The sequence below is a fragment of the Dermochelys coriacea genome, chromosome 18, assembly GCF_009764565.3.
Source record: "Dermochelys coriacea isolate rDerCor1 chromosome 18, rDerCor1.pri.v4, whole genome shotgun sequence".
Classification (NCBI taxonomy): domain Eukaryota; kingdom Metazoa; phylum Chordata; order Testudines; family Dermochelyidae; genus Dermochelys; species Dermochelys coriacea.
In genome coordinates this window covers 16,258,726-16,278,207 of record NC_050085.1, presented here as the reverse complement: position 1 = coordinate 16,278,207, position 19,482 = coordinate 16,258,726, and the positions used below count along the sequence as shown (strand labels likewise).

Genomic DNA, 19,482 nt, shown 5'->3' with positions numbered 1-19,482 from the left:
GCGGTGGGGTGGGGGACCTGGGAGGGGAATGGGGTGAGTGGGGGTGGGGAGCCTGGGAGGGGAATGGGATGAGTGGGGTGCGGTGGGGTGGGGGAGCCTGGGAGGGGAATGGGGTGAGTGGGGTGGGGTGGGGAGCCTGGGAGGGGAATGGGATGAGTGGGGTGCGGTGGGGTGGGGGAGCCTGGGAGGGGAATGGGGTGAGTGGGGTGGGGTGGGGAGCCTGGGAGGGGAATGGGATGAGTGGGGTGCGGTGGGGTGGGGGAGCCTGGGAGGGGAATGGGGTGAGTGGGGTGGGGTGGGGAGCCTGGGAGGGGAATGGGATGAGTGGGGTGCGGTGGGGTGGGGTGGGACGGGACCCTGGGAGGCGATGGGGCTGGGGCGGGGCAGCTAGCGGGCGAGGTGCCGAGATCCCCTGGGGGCAGGGAGCGGGAGGGGACCCTAGGCTGGGATTGGGGGATATGGGCCGAGCAGCCGGTGGGAGTGAGGGATGGGACCCTGGGGGGGGAGCAGCCAGGGGGTGGGGCCCGGGGTGGGCGGGGGCGAGGCCCCGGTCCCTCCCCCCCGGGCTGGGTTTAAAGCCGCCCCGCCCGCAGCGGGCCGGCCCGTGTCCTCGGCGCCCGGCCCCAGCATGGCTCAGCAGCGCTGCCGCTCCGTGCTCATCACCGGCTGCAGCCGGGGCATCGGGCTGGGGCTGGTGCGGGGGCTGGCGGCCGCCAGCCCCGCTCCCGACTGGGTGATCGCCACGTGCCGCTACCCGGAGAAGGCGCAGGTAAAACGGGGGCGGCCCTGCCGAGACACCCCCCTCCCCCGGGGCCAGCTCTCCTGGTCGGTACCGGGGGGCGTTGGCTCACGTGCCCCGGGGCCTTCTGCAGCCCAGGGAGTCAGTCCTGGGGCAGAAGTGCTGGAACTAGGGGTGTCGGGGGGGGGTACTGCTGTTGCACCCCCTGACGTGAAGTGGGGTTTCCATCATATCAAGGGTTTACAGTTTGGTTCAGTGGCTCTCGGCACCCCCCAGTATACAAATTGTCCCAGCACCCCTGCTGGGGAGGGGGGGCTCTCTGTTCTCCATGGGGCTCGGGGTGTGGATCAGGGCAAAACCCAAGGATCAGTTGGGGGGAAGAACTTCCATGTGTGCTGCCTCCCTGGTGTAGCACAAGTCCTATTCCAAACGATCAACCTGCTGGGAAACTGGCCATACTCCCTAAGGGGTGGTGCGTGTGTGTTTGGTTTTTGAAACTTTCTGCTTGATATCTAACCCCGAGGTGGGTCGGGATCGTACGATGCTCCCATTTAAGCGTTGGGGAGCTACTGACTTGACTAGTGCTTGTAACACTCCGCCTTTCAAGGGCACAAGACTCAAAAGTAATTAACGAGGCATTCCGAGGGCTCTTGTACATTCCAGAGCTGAGGCCAGAACTCCTTTCTTAGCTGGAAGGCACATCTGGAAAACCGTCTACTTGTACAGCTGCCCCATCTCAAACCTCCCTCAAAGTCACTAACCTTGTTCCCTCATTCGCTCAACGCTGGATAGGTAAATTCCTGTTAACTCCCCCTGATTCCTGAAAGCCTCCTCAACCATACTAGTCTCCTGGATCTCTTCTGTTGCGCTGATTCCCTTGCCTTTTGTGTGATGGGATTTTTGCTCAGTTGAAAAAGAGTTTATTGCCTTGGTGTATTTCAGTCTTGCTTCATGTCTATATGTCAGAGTGTTATTTTTTTAATCCCTCTTGCCTTCAGGTTGGGATCAGCTTGCTTATCACTACCCAAATGAATCCATTTGGGTAGACTTAAATCTGTATTCTTGAAACCTACTCAGCCAATTCATTAGATTTCCCCTGCCCTCTTTCAATTAGCATTCCTATTACAATGTTGTGGGTATAGACTTGACTACTTTGTCCAGGCACTCTCCAGACTTCTTTTGTTGCAAGTGATTGCTAATCGTAGCTTTGAGGTATCTAGCTTGCAAGTGGGGTAATAATTTGTGGCCCACCCTATTTTCACAGAAGGCGGAGGGGGGAACCATCCTGGTGAAAACTCCACAGCATATCTCTGGTCTGCCCTTGCCTTCTGGAATAAGTCCTTGAACCCATGGCCCACCTGCTAATTGCAAGGTCAAAGTCTGCCCTTGGCTAACTTCAGAGAATGTCTGGTGTGTGCCTTCCTGCATTCTTCATGCATATAAAATGATGGGGTCTAAATTAGCTGTTACCACTCAAAAAAGATCTTGGAGTCATTGTGGACAGTTCTCTTTAAAAAAAAAAAAAAAAATCTGCTCTATGTGCAGCAGCAGTCAAAAAAGCAAACACAATTTGGGAATCATTAAGAAAGTGATGGATAAGAAGACAGAAAATATCATATTGCCTTTATAAATCCATGATATGCCCACATCTTGAATACTGTGTGCAGATGTGGTCACCCCATCTCAAAAAAGATATATTTGAATTGGAGAAGGTTCAGCAAAGGGCAAAATGATTAGGGGTATGGTAGCAGGGAGCAGCTTCAGTATGAGGAGAGATTAATAAGACTGGGACTCTTCAGCTTGGAAAAGAGACGACGAAGGGGGGGATATGATGATCTATCAAATCATGACTGGTGTAGAGAAAGTAACACTTCCTGATTTATTTACTCCTTCTCATAACAAGAACTGGGGCACCCAATGAAATTAACAGGCTGCAGATTTCAAACAAACACAAGGAAGTATTTCTTCACACAACACACAGTCAACCTGTGGAACTCCTTGCCAAAGGATGTTGTGAAGACCAAGACTATAACAGGGTTCAGAAAAGAACTAGATAAATTCATGCAGGCTAAGTCCATCAATGGCTATTAGCCAGGATGAGTAGGGATGGTGTCCCTAGCCTCTGTTTGCCAGAAGCCGGAAATGAGTGACAGGGAATGAATTAGTTCATTTGCTCTGGGGCACCTGGCATTGGCCACTATCTGAAGACCGGATACTGGGCTAGATGGACCTTTTGTCTGACCCAGTATGGCCATTCTTATGTTATGCCCTCTTGAGAGGGCTGATCTATTAGTTAGGGCATTAACTTCGGAGATGGGGCTTCAATTCCTGGCTTTCCCCAAATTTCCTTTGTGACCTTGGGCACAGGGATGGGGGAGAGGTGGAGGAGGAGATCTGTGCTGCTTCTGAGCAGTTTTGATTGGCCTCCTAGGAGGCAGGAAGGAACAGCTGACACCAGGCAGTGGGCCACCTGGAAGGCCCTTGCCGACTGGATGGATCTGGCACACAGGCCACCGGTTGAAGCACAATGCTCTGAGCATTGCATCAATACAAATAATAAATCTCTGAAGCTGGCTTGAAATTAACACTCCTTCTCCCTAGCGAGGGGTGTTGCTAAAAGGTGGCTTCTGAAACCCTACGGAGGAGGGGAAAACAGAAGTTACACATTACAGAAATTAAGAGAACAATGTTGCCTGCCCTAAGCATTCAAAAATCCTGAGTGGGGGCCCCTGAAAATCTCAAGACTTTGGTGAAACCTTGTTTTGAATTAGAAGGTAGATGGCATGGCAGCGCCTGCAAGGTGTCTTGTCTGAGCTCTTCTTTTCCGGCAGCCCTGAGAGCTAGAAACTCCCTTTTCCAATGAAAGGAGAGATTCTCCTGACTTCAGCAGCTGGGGCCTTAAACACCAAACTTGGCAAAACTCATGATAACATCATGGCTTAGCAACAGTATTTGTGTTAACTTTTTGAATGCCAGATATAAGCTCTTACTAAGCACGTTTGAGCAGAAAAGCAATGCTATTCATAGTCTCTTCCTTACTCCCCACTCAAATATCCTGGAGCTCAACTTCTTTTAGTAAAGCAGGAGTGTTCAAAGCTTCAGCCAACAAGATGTTGGAGCCTGCCCCTCAAAAGGCTTTTTTACTTCACTTCAACCTGGCTATATAAATGGGAACCATGTGCTCTTCTTTGTACCCAGGGAGTAGATCTATGGGAAAAGTCACATTTACCCAGTTCAGGAACTTCCCCCTGCCCTCCCCCCAAAAAAACACCTAGGGCCTGATTCTCCACTGTTCTGCACCTTGTGTAGCCTTACCGGTGAAAAGTGGCTGTAAAAAAGCTACTAGACTAGAATGGACTGATCCTAGTATCCTCTCCTGAGCTGGGCGATGCACTTCTGTGGAAATGTCTGAAAGGCCTCTCTAATCCGGACTTGTAAAAATCCAATTACAGGAGACCTAAATTGCTTCCAGAACACACCTGAAAAGGTGGGAAAGAAGCTACTACTGGCTTTTAAAAGCCTGTCTTGTGGACTTAAATATTTTGCTTGATCTTGTAACCCTCCTCTCTATGTAGGCTAACTGCCAGCATATAGCCAGTGGTACTTCTCCTCCAGTGACCTGGGAACACATTGGATCCCTCCACCCAACCCTCCCAGCTACAGAAGGCAGCAAATGTCTTTCTTTCCTGTAACTTGCTGACCCCTGGGATAATTGAGAACAGTTTTGAAGGCTTTTATATGTGAGTCTCTGCCAGCTTAGACTGACTTGTGCTGAATAAATCCTAGGTGTTGTCTATAGAGTGTGCATAGCAAATGGACTTCTGAGGATAGAAAGCCTGCAGGCAGTCGATTACCCCTTCTCTTAGAAGTACAATACCCCACTTTAGCATGGATTTGTCTGATTCAGTACTGTTCAATGTATTTTTTTTTTTTTTTAAAACTACCTGCCCATTGCCCTAGGTACATGAGCAATAGAAATGGCTACAGTTCTCTCACCAAATCAATCCTGCATTCCAGCTCACTCATTCAGGATTAACAAAACACTTGTGCCGCTCTGGAAAACATGAGCGAGCAGTTAATGTTCAGTTAAGCATGCCCTGAAAGACAATGGATCTTGGTTTGTTGGAACTCCTCCTATTCCATCCTCCTCACAACCTGGGGTTCAAAGTTAAGGACCCTGCACAGAGAATGCCCTGGTGGCAGCCCCTCACGTGCAAATAGGCTTGGCAGAATTTTATTATTATTTTGATGGAAGATACTTAAAAATAACTATTTTCTTATTTTTACGTATTTAAACTTTCACGGTTGTGGGAAACAATGGGAGGGTGTTGTACAACAATTATTTAATCAACATTGAGATTCAGAGTTAAAGCTTTGTAACTGTCAAAAGACAAGTTGTCAAGATACAAAATATCCTCATTTCAGAGTGTGTTAAATTCTCAAGCAACCTATTTCTTTCTTTCCCTATCTGTAAACCCCAATTAAGGGAAACAATTTGTCTCTCCAAGGTGAAGGTTCTATTTTTAAATAATAAATGTCAATAAATTTAACCCTTCCAAACCTACATATAAACCAGGGGTCTGCTGACTTAATCAGGCACCATAGTTGGTGAGGAGTTGCACAAGGTGATTCTTGGCTAGCTAGGTCCGTAAATCTGCAAGGGTGGAGGGATCTCCAACTTGAAGACATGCATGATCCTTCCAGACCACTCTGAATATAGGACACTTCTCTTTCTAATTAGGTTCCAACATTCAAAGCTAGTCCTTCTACTATGTTTCCCTCTCCTGCAGTGTGTCCCTGTGTGATACCACATTTATTGCTAGAAGAACTCCAGTCCAGGGAAAAAAATGAAGGGAGGGACAGTGGAGGGCTATCACTCTGACTTTGCAATAGTAGATGCTGGTTCTTAACAGTTCCCTTTGGTCACTGCAGCCTGTAGCGAACTAGGATACTGGACTGTTCCTTTTACGTAAAAACTTTGTCAGATGAAGAACTCTGTAGCCAGCAGGATCCACTAAACAAAATGAAGAGTCCAAATCTTTTCTGGGACACTGAAATATCTCGGACGGACACAAAGTCTCTAAAGTCTCAAAAGCTACATTCTGGAAGGCTTTGTAACTTGTGAATTTTCCACCACAAAATGTAACCACGCATTTTGTTTGAAATCAGAAATGCATGAAGAACTTTATTCAAGTATACGTATACAGGGAGAGTCAGCCATAGCTGCTCTGTGTAAGCAGAAAATATAGGAGTCTATATAGCTGAACACCACAATTTGTTAAGCACACTTCCTTTAACAGCATTTTCCCTTATTTGGCATATAGTACAGGCTCTAATAGTAGTTTTTCCTTATTTGGGATATAGCAAAACAAGCTTTTCCTGTTACTGACAGGTTGTTCTTTGCGGTTAGTTAGTCTTTCCTAATTTCTAGCTGTTAGGGTTACATTTCCTAAGCTGTTCTGTTGCAGCTGCCCCACAGTGGAATTTTCCTCAGCCTCTACTTATGCTTTGTAACATACAGTTAGCTTGACCAAAGTTTTAGGCCTACTTAGAAGTTTAGTCCTACTGGATTTTTTCCCCACAGATGGCAAACACCAGCTTGTTTAACACAGGCCACTAAACTGCCATCAGATGGCAATAACTCAGTGTCTCTGAGAATAAGAATTGCTTAAAGAATTGCCTGTAAATCGAGCTATATATTTTTTTTAATTTAAAAAAAAAAACACTCCCAGAGAAACTGTATTGTAATGTAGAATAACTATCAGGGGTTCTCAAACTTCATTGCACTGTGAGCCCCTTCTGACAACAAAAATCACTTCACGACCCCAGGAGGGGAGACCGAAGCCTGGACCTGCCCAAGTCCCACTGCCCTAGGTGGAGGGGCCACAGCCTGAGCCCCACCGCTTTGGGCCGGTGGGTGTGTGGCAAAGCTGAATCTCAAGGGCTGCAGCCTCAGGCAGGGGGCCCGCAACCAGAGTCCTGCCACCCATTCAAAGGGAGTCGCAACCCGCTTTTGGGTACCAACCCACAGTTTGAGAACCGCTGGAGAGATCTTTGGAGTCTGGGGCTGCCCAAGTAACTTGTTTAAATACACTTGTGCTATCACTGCAAACACATTTTCATGGATGGTGCAGCCCTCTTAAATACCTGAACACCTCTCTTCAGAGAACATCTTTCCTCGTACACTTGTATGGTGTTATATGTACTCCTCTTAATTGAGGAGTCCAGCATATTTACTCTGAGCCCCTTATTAGGGGGTTCATTACAGGTGCACATAAGTAGTTTCAGGGCCCTACCATCAACGAAACCCTAACCCTGCCCCTTGACCCCTTAAACCCTGCCCGCGTGTCACTGGAAGTCCCACCCTATGGGGGTGTTACTTCTGTGGTCAAGGCGGCCATGTGGCCGGAAGCAAGGTGTGTCATGTCACCCCTCTAAGAACTCCTCCCACCTCCTTCTACTAATCAGGAGGGGTTTCGGCCACATAGGACCACTGTGAGAGCAGATTTGACCAAAATAGGGCAGGTTGTGGGATGGGGTGAACCACCCAGAAGACGGTCAAGTGACCCCTCTAAGAACTCCTCCCAGGACCCTCTGCCAATCAGAGCACAGCACCATCAAGCCATAAGTCCTGGTGCTGGGCAGAAGAGGCAATCCCTTACCAAGAACACGTGTTTTAGAAATCGTGGAAACATGGACTCCTTTACCACCCCCGTGAGGACTTCGGATTTTGTTTTAGCCCCGAGGATCTTTGACCGTCCGCGGAGAAAGCGCTACATCAGCAACAGTTCTGAGGAGGAGGGAGAGACCGAGGGGAGCCCTTTGGCCCAGCCATTGATGGTTATGCCATAATCTGAACCTGCAACCCAACTGCTTGTGAGACACCCCAATGAGCATGGTGGCTTCTTGTCACCTGAAGGAGGAAGGCGAACGCAGCTCAGGGGAGTCACTGGCGGACAAGGTGAATGGAAAAGACGTTGCTCAGGTAAATGAATGATTAAGAAGTGACAGATGAAGATGGGGTGTAATGGATTAGGAACCGGGGGTTATGTAAATCTAAAACCAAGCAGTGGGAACTTACACTTGTTTCTTGTCTGAAAATCTCTCGACAGCTAGATGACGCCTTTCTAGAGGACCTGGAGGCCCTGGACAGCGTCGCATTAAGCAGCGAAGGTGAACCGGGCCCACCTTGTTTTTGCTCAACACTGATACAAATTGTTGAAGAGGACTCCGAGAATGACGGCTATGAGGAGTTTAAGAGGAGGCTTGGCATGGAACTAACTGAGCCAGTGCCACATCATGAGTGTAAAAAAAAAAAAAAAAAGTCATGCCAACTATTGTACATGTTACTGTTTGACAGGTTTCAGAGTAGCAGCCGTGTTAGTCTGTGTTCACAAAAAGAAAAGGAGTACTTGTGGCACTTTATGCTCAAATAAATTTGTTAGTCTCTAAAGTGCCACAAGTACTCCTTTTCTTTTTGTTACTGTTCATGCTGTCCTTAACCTCTGTCTCAGGGAAAAGCTTTTTTGAAGATTGTGAGGGCTGTGTCGTAGATGCACCAGCCCAACAGTGCCATGACTGTGTGACTTGGACTTCAGTGGATATAAACTGCAAGCTCCAGGGCCTGTGTGCAGAGCTGTGTTTGGAAAGCTTATTAAACACTGTTATTGCCAAAGGTTATGCTATGCAATGTCTGTGCCTAACCCAAGAACATTTAGCACAAGGGGTGACCTTGATAAATGCTGTGCAATTCAGTGGCGATCCTGACCATGTTTTAATGAAAATGACCAAACCGGAAGATGCCTGCTTACAGCTTTATATTGACTGTCGGTCCGCACAGAAAGTTACAGAACCCTGCTTAAGAAAAACTATAAGAAATCTAAAAGGATTAAGTTGGAGAATGGTGAGGGGAAAAATATGCGATATAAAACTCTAGGGGTTCTGAATGTGTGCAAAAACACACACAGGCATCTTCTGGTTTGGCCATTTTCTGTGACACAGCCCTCACAATCTTCAAAAAGCTTTGCCCTAAGGCAGTAGTTAAGGACAGCATAAACAGCAATGTGTACAATAGTCCACATGACTTTTTTAATGCTCGCAACGTGGCAGTGGCTCAGTTAGTTCCATGCCAAGCCTCCTCCTAAACAAGCTGGTGCTTGCTATCGGTCTGATTAGTGATTGAATCAAACAGAACTGACCCTCTTGTTAGCAGCCTCAGGGTGGTGAGCGATGGAAAAAGCTGTGGAGACTTCAGTTTCCCCCACAGACGTCTTGAGGTGACCCTTACAGATAAGGCACAAGGCTTGTCGGCTGGGAGCCTTGCCTCGATATTCCTCTTGAACTCCTAAACAAGACTTGGGCCTTTGGTATCATCCTGGAACTTTTCACAGATGGTAAATTCCACAGACTTGTGACCACTCACTGTCACTGGGTTGTGTTTATTTTAACAAGTTAAGATACCATCAGCTGCACCTACTCCAGGGTCAGTCGTAACTTAGGCAAAGCCAGGATCAATGATGCTGCCTCCACCCCAGATTGAAATGTAACAAGTTACAAAGCCTTCCAGAATGTAGCTTTTGAGACTTTAGAGACTGTGTGTCCATCTGAGATATTTCAGTGTCCCAGAAAAGATTTGACTCTTCATTTTGTTTAGTGGGTCCTGCTGGCTACAGAGTTCATCTGCCAAAGTTTTTACATAAAAGGAACAGTCCAGTATCCTAGTTAGCTACAGGCTGAAGTGACCAAAGGGAACTATTAAGAACCAGCATCTGCTATTGCAAAGTCAGAGTGATAGCCCTCCACTGTCCCTCCCTTCATTTTTCCCTGGACTGGAGTTCTTCTAGTGATAATGTGCTATCGCACAGGGACACACCGCAGGAGAGGGAAACATAGTAGAAGGACTAGCTTTGAATGTGGGAATCCTAATTAGAAAGAGAAGTGTCCTATATTCAGAGTGGTTTGGAAGGATCATGCATTTCTTCAAGTTGGAGATCCCTCCACCCTTGCCGATTATGGACCTAGCTAGCCAAGAATCATCTTGTGCAACAACTCACCAACTATGGTGCCTGATTGAGTCATCAGACCCCTGGTTTATATATAGGTTTGGAAGGGTTAAATTTATTGAAATTTATTATTTAGAAATAGAAAATTAGATCCTTACTAATAGCTACACTGTATTGTATGCTTTCTGAGCAGGCTGTAGGCAGAGCTTAGCATTCCAAGCCCACCCTGTGGGGGGCACCATATGGCAGGTTTCACCCATCCTGTCGGTTTCATTTGGCTAGGATTTGCACCCTGCTTTGGGGCCTAGCAGGGACGGTGTTCCCCCAGGATCTATCAACCTGAATCTGACACTGTCTAGTGGCAGCTAGGTTACCATTGCAATTGTGTTCCTGTTAAAAGTTAGGTTTCAGAGTAGCAGCCGTGTTAGTCTGTATTTGCAAAAAGAAAAGGAGTACTTGTGGCACCTTAGAGACTAACACATTTATTAGAGCATAAGCTTTCGTGAGCTACAGCTCACTTCATCGGATGCATTTCCGATGAAGTGAGCTGTAGCTCACGAAAGCTTATGCTCTAATAAATTTGTTAGTCTCTAAGGTGCCACAAGTACTCCTTTTCTTTTTGCTAAAAGTTAGTGACTCCTTGTTTCCCTAGACAGTTAAACTTCAGTCTTTAATTTCACTGTGAATGTTTTGTGGAGAACGACTGAACTATAGTTCATGGAACTGAAAAGAATTCAGTCTCGAGTCTTGCACAATAAAAAAACTTCCCAGTGATTGCCCTTCCATGTTCTCAAACCTCAAATGCTCCTTACTTAAGCTAGTGCTGCTTTTCCGGGCTGCTACAAGCACAGAGGTACCCTAATCTTAAATGACTGAACACCTTATTTTATAATGGAGGGGAAGGGTGTGTGACTCAGTAGCTGACCCTCTGAGTGGGAAGCAGTGTCATGTCTATCCAGCAACTGCATGCAATATAAGTCGCGATATCTTGCTAGCAGAAGCCCATCGCAGGATGGGCTCACCAGTGGTGTTCCATCTGATGGCTAGACTGACTGCATACACGCTCTGCATGCTAGCCTAATGGAGAATCTAAGCGGGTTGCCCTCATGGTGTGGGGCTGCTAGCGGCTTTACTAAGTGAGTCACCTAAGAGCTTGATTTCTCAGAGGTGGCCTGCGCCTCACTCCCATGGAAGCTAACTATACCGAGTGCTCAGCACTCCTGAAAACTGAGCCATAACCACAGGCAGACGAGACCACAACTCACTTTTTCCTTCTGTTTCTAGGAACTCCAGCAGCTCAGCAAGCAGTATAGCCACATCAAACTACTCCAGCTTGGTGAGTGAAAGGGCCTCCTAACAAACTGAACCATGTGCTACCATAGCAAGGTTGGGTTGCTTTTGAGACATGGGAGTGGAAGATCAGAAGTCGCATCTCTTCACAAATAACTTAAAGCCACTCCCAAGATCTCTGGTACTGTACAGATTTCTTATAACTCTTGTGTGAGAGTCTGGTTCCTTCTAGTGTTTGAGAAATGGTCCATGCTAATACTTGGCTTTCAGGGTTCATTTATTTGTCTGTCACAGGCTGTATACGTTTAACTGAAACTCACTGTTTTTGAGATCACTTTTGACATCTGACTACTGCCTATTGAAGAGAACTCCTTTCCCCTTCCCCCTCTCCCTCCCCCCCCACACTTATTGTCAGCCCCTCACTACAGGGGGGCCTGAGGCAAAACTCCACATTCAAACAACCTCAGAGTCTGGATCTCATTTCTATGTAGAATGGCTTGCAGGGGTGGGGGGGGGGAACCCAAACTCTCAGCTCCTTCTCTCTCCTTTAGCTTGTATTTGATCACACTGTACCAGTCCTGGCGCTGGATTGAGATCATGCGTCCTCTTCGTACCCTGATCTTGATGTGACAAACATGAAATTGTGGTGCACTCAGCCCCTTCTGGGCATGAAGAAAAACTGAGCTAAATCAAGCAAGAGGACTGGCCATGCACAACCAGATGTATATCAGACTGGGGTGAGGAAGCCCTTATTTCCCACCTTCATTAAAGGGAAGACACGTGGGACAACATAGACCATGTAACATTCCTCTTGCCTAAATGTTCTGCCCATGCTTGTTTCAGTGGGACTTAAATTTTCTACCACATGTATTTTCTACACCTATCCTGAGCCAGACTGATGCACTGGCTTTGCATTTCCAGCCCATACTGGGCACGCAGACTCTCACTGTCCTACAGAATCCACTTCATTGCTGGTGTTTCCTTTCCTCCCTGTGGCAGACGTGGTCTGTGAAAACAGCATAAAGAAAGTAGTCAAGGAAGTGGAAGAGATCTTAGGAGACAAAGGGCTGAACTGCCTCATTAACAATGCTGGTATCAATGTGGTTGCTTCCCTGGAAGAAGTCACTGCTGAAACAATGCTCACCATTTATGAAACCAACACAGTTGCTCAGTTGATGGTCACTAAGGTAAGACCGGGACATGGGAAAGAGACTAAAAAGGCTCTGTCCTTTCTGTGCTGCCCATTATAAGTCATCTTGAGCCCCACCTATGCCTCTTTACATTGTACAAGCATGGAGAGTCTTCCAGAGACAAGCTAATGCTTAATTGCATGGTCACTGGCTAATGCTGATTCTCAGAGCTCTTAAACTAGTCTGGAGAGAGGTCAGTTAGGCAAGTAGGCCAGTCTCAACTCTAGCCCGGGGTGTGTCACACTCCACATAAAGTTTGACCATGCCCTCTGGTTTGAGCAATGAACAGTACGTGGTGGACTCCTCAGAGCCAGCTTCTAGCCTTTCTGTGGTATGCAAATCTCCCTGTCTTGTGGGATAAGAGTACTTTGTGTCTCTTCAGGAGTCCATAGTGCCAGGTCCTGAGCAGACTCTGGGACTGTAAATAAGTAAAGGATTAAATTGAGAAGCTGCTTGCTTCATGTGAATGATAGGTCTGTAGTGGTTCTAAAGTCAGCATAAATCAGTAGCTAGCTCTGCAGAGGGTCTACTAGTCTGTTAATGTCACTGCAAGTGAGACAGTAGCATAACATTGTCATGGCTGTATTGCTCTGTGCTCTTAAGAGAAGTGTGTTTAATCCCAAATTGGTCTTGGTCAGGCTGAGACTGAAATTTTAAGTTTAAATCAAGTGAACCCTCTTTCTCTTGCAGGCCTTTCTTCCCCTTCTGAGGAAGGCAGCCCAGTTGAGCACCGGTATGGGTTGTCACCGAGCAGCCATTATCAATATGTCATCGCTTGCTGCCTCCATGCAACTGGTCACGGCAAATGAGATGTTCCTAAAAGTCTATCCCTATAGAATAGCAAAGGTGGGTGTTTTCCAACACTGTGCTCAATTGAAACTTGGAAATGCTCTGAGTTAAAGGGGATCCATAGTCCCTTCTAAATGCACCCAGCATTCTTAGATCTACCTAGACCTACAATGTACCTATTCCTGTAGTGCAAGGCGTCAGCAAGGTGATCAATATTAAAATGATTGCAAGAAGTGGAAATGTCTCATGTTGACACTAATCACAGTATATGGGTTTTTAACATCTACACATCCAGGGACTGTGATTGATCTGGTATTGGTTTCTGTTATCCAAGGATGGATTTAATATAATACTGGCTGTTTGGGTTAAATGACATAAATGTCCCTTATGGCAGACACTCTTCCTCCCCTCTCCTGCAACAACATGCCTTTCTCAACTCCTAAGGTGCTAGGACCTTGCTGCTTTAGAACTAAATGGAACATCATCTGTTTCTTCAGACACTCAATACAACCATGACTGCACAAACCAAGTAGCTCCATTAAACTCATCAAGGTATCCTGTAGGCTGGGAGGGAAGGAAGAGGTTACCTTTTCTTTCTCTTTGGTCTTAAATGCTTGGATGGAAGAGTCTTGTAAATATTCTTAGTTCACGGGTTCTGAAAGGCTGTATCTATATACTCACAGGCCCCCAACCCACTATATAAATACAGCCTTTCAGAACCCTTGATCTAAGAATAATTACAAGACTCTTCCATGTGAGTGTCAAACTGTACTTCCAGATCCGTTAGAACTTGACCAAAAGATTGGCACCTGATTCTCCTCTCACTTGCACCAATCTAGCTCCATTGACTTTTTTTTGGCCAGCTCTTGATTGGCATCTCCTAGGTGAGAGGAGACTGAAGTCCAGTGTCTGAAGTACATCTTCTGGATGTGACCTTTCTACAGCTCCCTGACTCATCAAGTGGAGGGTGGGGGTGGAAGCAAGGTACTAACTGGGTGGCCTTCCTTCCAGACCTCAAAGCTGATATGTGAAACTGACCTACTGATATCATCTTCACTCTTCTAGACTGCTCTGAATATGATCACCAGGTGTCTTGCTGCAGACTTGAAAGTGGATGGAATCCTTTGTATTTCTCTGCACCCAGGCTGGATTCAAACTGACATGGGAGGAGACATGGTTAGTGATGTCAAGACTCTCTCTATTTTTTTTTATTTATTTTTTTTTTTTTTAAGTAGGACCAACCTTGCATTTCAACACCTTAAAATATGCTGGCTCTCTAGTTCATTCTTACAATACACTAATTACAGGTTTCAGAGTAGTAGCCGTGTTAGTCTGCATCCGATGAAGTGAGCTGTAGCTCATGAAAGCTTATGCTCCAATAAATTTGTTGGTCTCTAAGGTGCCACAAGTACTCCTTTTCTTTTTGCTAATACACTAATTGTAACTGTTGAAGGCCCTGAAGAGCCAGTTGCCTTAACACATCTCATTAGCTAGGAAACTATATTAAGTGCAACATTAAGGAAGCTCTTGCACACCCTTAAGTAGAATTCTATTGCTTGCCTTTCCCCAAGGATACTCCTAATAATTCTTTAATCTTGATCCTCCTAGGCTCCCTTGCAGATGCAAGAAGCTATCCCAGGTATCCTCTCAGTTCTGGCTAATCTCAGTGAAAAAGACAACGGCTCCTTTCTAGACGGGCAAGGGGGAACACTACCATGGTAATCCACACCGTGGACTACAGGATGAGATTGCCAACCAATATTTAACTTCTGGTATTAATGTTTTCATCCAGATCTTTGACTATTTCAACTAGTATATTTTAAAAAAAAACTGTTATCCAATATGTACAGACATTGTGAAGTTTTTAGCTCTGCTATGTAATGGTATTGCTATGTTCAAATAACCTCTGCAAACCCTGAGAAGGAAATGGGACATGGGGAATGATATCTTTTTAGCAAACACTCCAATTTACCAAACCTACAGCTAAGGGGGTGGGGATTATTCCTACTGGATCCCAAAACCAAATCAGTAATAAGACCTACTCTATGGGTAAGAGTTGTAGGTGAGACCATTCCATTCAGTGGCGTTGGGCCCGTTTACAGCAGGCAAAGGGGTTGTTACAGTCCTTGGTCCAAGCTGGAGGGACGTGTCTGGATGACTCCTGCAGGCTGAACCAAACTGATTTACAGTACAAGAGTCACCAGAATATCAGGTCAGGGCTGTTCAGGTGGGTAAAGACTGAAGCTTTAACCCTGGCCACTGCACTTCTGGAGAAGTGTCCCCCTGGTCACGGCACAAGACACTTGTTTTCTTCCTTGCTGTGACCAATTCCCTGGTCCATGTAGGGGTGGGGTTTGCATGTTTGACTCCTAACTTGTCTTTAATAAAAGCTGCTTTTGTTTAAGCAAAAACCACTTGTTTACTGAACTATTCAGAGGCTCTCTACTGGACCTAGCTTAGGAGTCTAGGCCTCTGGCTCAAGGTGCATGAGATCAAATTTCCAGCTGAAAGGCATTGCTCTCTGCCCAGTGCTACTTGAGGGTGGCTGTTAGAGGCTGGCTCAGTTCACTGGTAGTGCCCAAAACATGGAGAGCAACTAATTCTTGAGTACAAAATGTCACTCGTAGCTGGGATAGAGCAGAGATCTCTGAATGCTGACTGAGGTAAGGGTGGAAGCAAAGATTTATTGCAGGAACTACGAAGTGTTTTTCTTTTTCTTTTTTTTTAATTGTTTCTCTTTAAAACAGTACTTGCTGAGGCACTAATTCCTTGGGTCAAGCTGCCTAGTTATTTTAATGGTGTGCCGAAGAATAGCTTCCTTTGTGTGATGAGGTGTGATTTTAATAACAAGGGCCAAAGCTGCTATGAGCTGTCTCTTCCTGGACAGAAGCTATTCTTCAAAACCTGCCCCAGTGCAATCTTGCAAGCTGGCTTAAGATACAGATTCCATGTCCAGGGACCTTGCTTAAGTTTTCACTTTTTTTTTTTCCCCCTCTTCCCCCCCCCCCCCACTCTCATGTCAGAGTACCAATGGCAGATGAACCATAACTAAGTCCCACTGAACCAATGACTGTGGGAGGTGCAAACTATCTTCTACATCATGGGTTCTCAATATGCTATAAAAACTCCACGGCCCACCTGGGTCACAGTAATGGCTTTTCTGCACATAAAAGCCAGGGTCGGTGATAGGGGTTAGCAAGCAGGTCAGTTGGCTGGGGCCTTGTGCTACAGGGCCTCCCACATTGCTCGGTCTCCTGCTTCAGCCCTGGGTGGTAGGGCTCAGGGCCTGGGCTTCAACCCCAGGTTCAGGGCTTAAGCTTTCTGCCCTGGGCCCTAGTGAGTCTAATGCTTGGTGGCCCCCGCCCACCCCTAGGGCAGCCTCAGGCCCCTGGATGAGAACCACTGTTCTACATCTCCTTAGGGTGTTAATACCAGCATCTGGCCTCCTGAAAGAGTGCAGGAGCCCCTACTCGCTCCCCCCCACCCCAAGCAGAAACACTGCCAGCTAGTGGGATACAGACTGGGGCCCCATCCCTGCCTTCCCATGAAGGCAGACACACTAGTGGTGCTTGTGGGGAACAAATAGGGTCAAGGTCTGTTGTTTCCATCACCCCTTCCGTGCAGGGTGGTCTTGGTGTGGAGGCAGGGCAAAGGGGGCTAAGCTTGTATGGGGGAGTAGGCATTGTTGTGGTGTGCCTAGGGTTGCCTTAATCCAATTCTTCCTGGAATTTCCCTGGGTGCTAGAGCCATAAACAAATAGTCCCCTTCTCCTGCAAAGGTGGGAGGGTGAAAACAGAAAGCCTTTAGGTGACTCAGCTCCTCAGAGACAAAAGAGGCTTATGAAACAAATCTGGCACTGCAGCTAATCACTCTGTGTGCAGTGAATTTCAGTGTTAAATCTAGCCAGTGCATTACAGGTGGCCTGGGCTATTCATAGCTCTTCTGTGGCTGAAATAGCTGTACCTTACACCTATGGGACCCTTTGTGTTAAATTCCTTCTTGCTATGCCCATGGGGTGGGGGTACTGCTGCTGCAGCCCTCTCTGGAGATACTACATCTGCACCCTGTCTAATGTTCTCAGTAGTCTCAGAGAGACTTGCGATTAGGTGCGTTCTACAGCTGCCCCTACAAGTGCATCATGGCTGTTCCTAAATTACAACTCCTTCCTTTGTCCTCTGCCTTCTGCACTTACACCCTTCCCCCAGCTGGTGTAACTTTATCACTTCAGGTGATGCAAACTCTAAAATCTGGGTAACTACCCCCAAAGTGCTTTTCATCTAGGCTACCAAACTATTACTGGATGGCACTGACGGTCAGTAGCTATTGCTCAGAATTACAGTCGGTTAAAGGCTCTGTGCTGTTAATCCAGTTGTTGTAATGCTCTTCATAGTCACCTGAGGGCGTTTCAGGGATCCAAATAGAAGCTATTTTTTAAACTCCGTGTAGTTACAGCTTTTCACTTCACAAATACTCCCTCTTGTTCAGACATATCTAATTCTGCTACCCCTTCATTCTGCTTTTTAGAGGGGGAGAAATGAAGCTACTGGTTGAAAACTGGTTCATAACCTGCAGCTGTGTGGCAGCATGTCTACTTTCTGCTCCATATACCCCTCATTCCTTTGACTGCCACTGGCAATCTGAAAGTGTCACCATGTCATAATGACCTGTCCATGGTCCAGTGCTGTGATGCTTGCTGATGGAATGTGTGTGTTTTGCTTTCCTTCACTTGAAGGAAAGGTGCAAAAGAGAAACTGTGGGGTGGGTGGACAGTGCTTTTTTTCATGCCATGTAAAGAAGACACACACAGCTTGTTCTCCCTCCTCTGTGCCCCGCCCCACCCCTCTTCCTCTGATTAGCATGGGTATTTCTTGCCTTTAGAAATGTAGATCTTGTTTACCCTGGAAGAAGCAACGTTGACTAAAAAACTAGTGCAATCATATCCTACGAAGCTAGAAGCTGCTGCAGTTAAGAAGGGTGTTTTAATTGAAGGGTTTGACAGACAAAGCCATGGCACAAATGAGGGATATTAGCCCACAGTGTTGCATCCAGGGCCAATGAATATGGAGTATTGACATTAACACAGAGAAAGCCCTTCCCGGTCTCTCCAGTATCAGTTTAAATGTGGACAGGCTTCAGCCAGTCTGGGTTGCCAAACCCATCTTGGAGAAGAGTTTCCATGTTGGAAGCTGCCCCAAGGCTCTTGCTGGGTGGCCTACGGGTTGAATGTTAGCTCTGGACATAGCACCCTGGGCAGGTTGGGCCATAGGTGGTGTAATATGAGGCCATCAATTCCTGTCATAGGTGCCTTTTCCTCCTGCATGGAATATTCTCCAGAATTCAGCAAAACCCATCTCTAAGAAGTGCTGAACATTGGAAAGTCAATCCTGGAAACCCCCCTAACCACTTCAAGAAAATGTTTATAGATGTTCAATGATTTTCTTCTGGGGTTTGAAGAAGCACTGATGAGGCTAGTGCCCAGAAGTCTTGTGCTCTTCTTCCCCCAGGTTCTCATGAGACCCCTGATGTCAGTTTATTGTGAGATGGCCAGCAACAGAATCAGAAATGCCCATTAGAGTTAGGCATGGCAAGAGAAGAATGACCCATCCCAGTGTCTTTAAGCCACACTAGAGAGCAGACTTGACCAATAGTTTTGGGTATAACTTGAGTAAAATAAAAGAGTCCAATCTGCTGGGCTGACACCTAATATAGGCGGGAGATATACTTGGTAGTCAGTAGGTAGTGCAGTTAGACATCATCACAGGCGAGGGCTGCATGTGTGAGGGGGTATTTCAAACATATTCCCCAAAGGAATTTCCCCAGAGAGGAATATTTTTCTCAGAACACGCTGCTGTCATTCAACATCCCTGTGTAGAAGCTGCTTCAGGGAAACACTGAAGTCTTGTCCCTTTGGCAAGGAACATAAGTAGTACCTGTTCTTTCTCCCATTTCTGTTATACCCAGGCCAGAAGCACCATGTGGGAATGTAGCCCAAACATGCACATGATGTGATTCCAGCCACTCTGCCACTACTCAGGCTAGGAGCTAGGTAATTACAGAAATCCAGGCCTGCAAGTGCTTTAACCGCTTCAACATTTGGGTTTCAAACATCTGTGTGCAGCATGCACATGCACATGCACACCCCTGTGTTCATGTGTATGTCTGGGGCTCAGCTGTGTGTGTTCATGTGTCTCTCTACTGTTCACCCACGTGTCTATGAATGCATGTGAATGTGTCTCTGTGACTCACCTCTGCATGTGCCTATATGTGCCTGCATCTGTGTTCAAGCGTCTCTCTAGAGCGCTCACCTGTGGGTGCATGTGTGTTTCTGGGGTTCACCCTTGTGTGAGTGTGTCTAGGATTCACGTTTGTGTGTGTGTGTTAGTGTGTCTGGGGCTCACCTTTGTGTGTCTGTGTGTGTGTCTGACCTTTGTGTGTGTGTTAGTGTGTCTGGGGCTCACCCTTGTGTGTGTGG

At 46.7% G+C, this 19,482-nt stretch overlaps 1 protein-coding gene across 1 annotated transcript; it reads left to right on the top strand.

Annotated features, from left to right (window-relative positions):
* The first annotated feature begins 593 nt into the window (after positions 1–593).
* On the top strand, positions 594–15,835 carry LOC119844972 (C-factor-like). Its single transcript, XM_038376577.2, has 6 exons — positions 594–769; positions 11,026–11,077; positions 12,031–12,218; positions 12,912–13,067; positions 14,076–14,186; positions 14,619–15,835. Exons 1-6 carry the CDS (start codon positions 629–631, stop codon positions 14,730–14,732), a joined length of 762 nt encoding a protein of 253 aa, XP_038232505.1. The 5' UTR covers positions 594–628; the 3' UTR covers positions 14,733–15,835.
* The last annotated feature ends 3,647 nt before the right edge of the window (positions 15,836–19,482 follow it).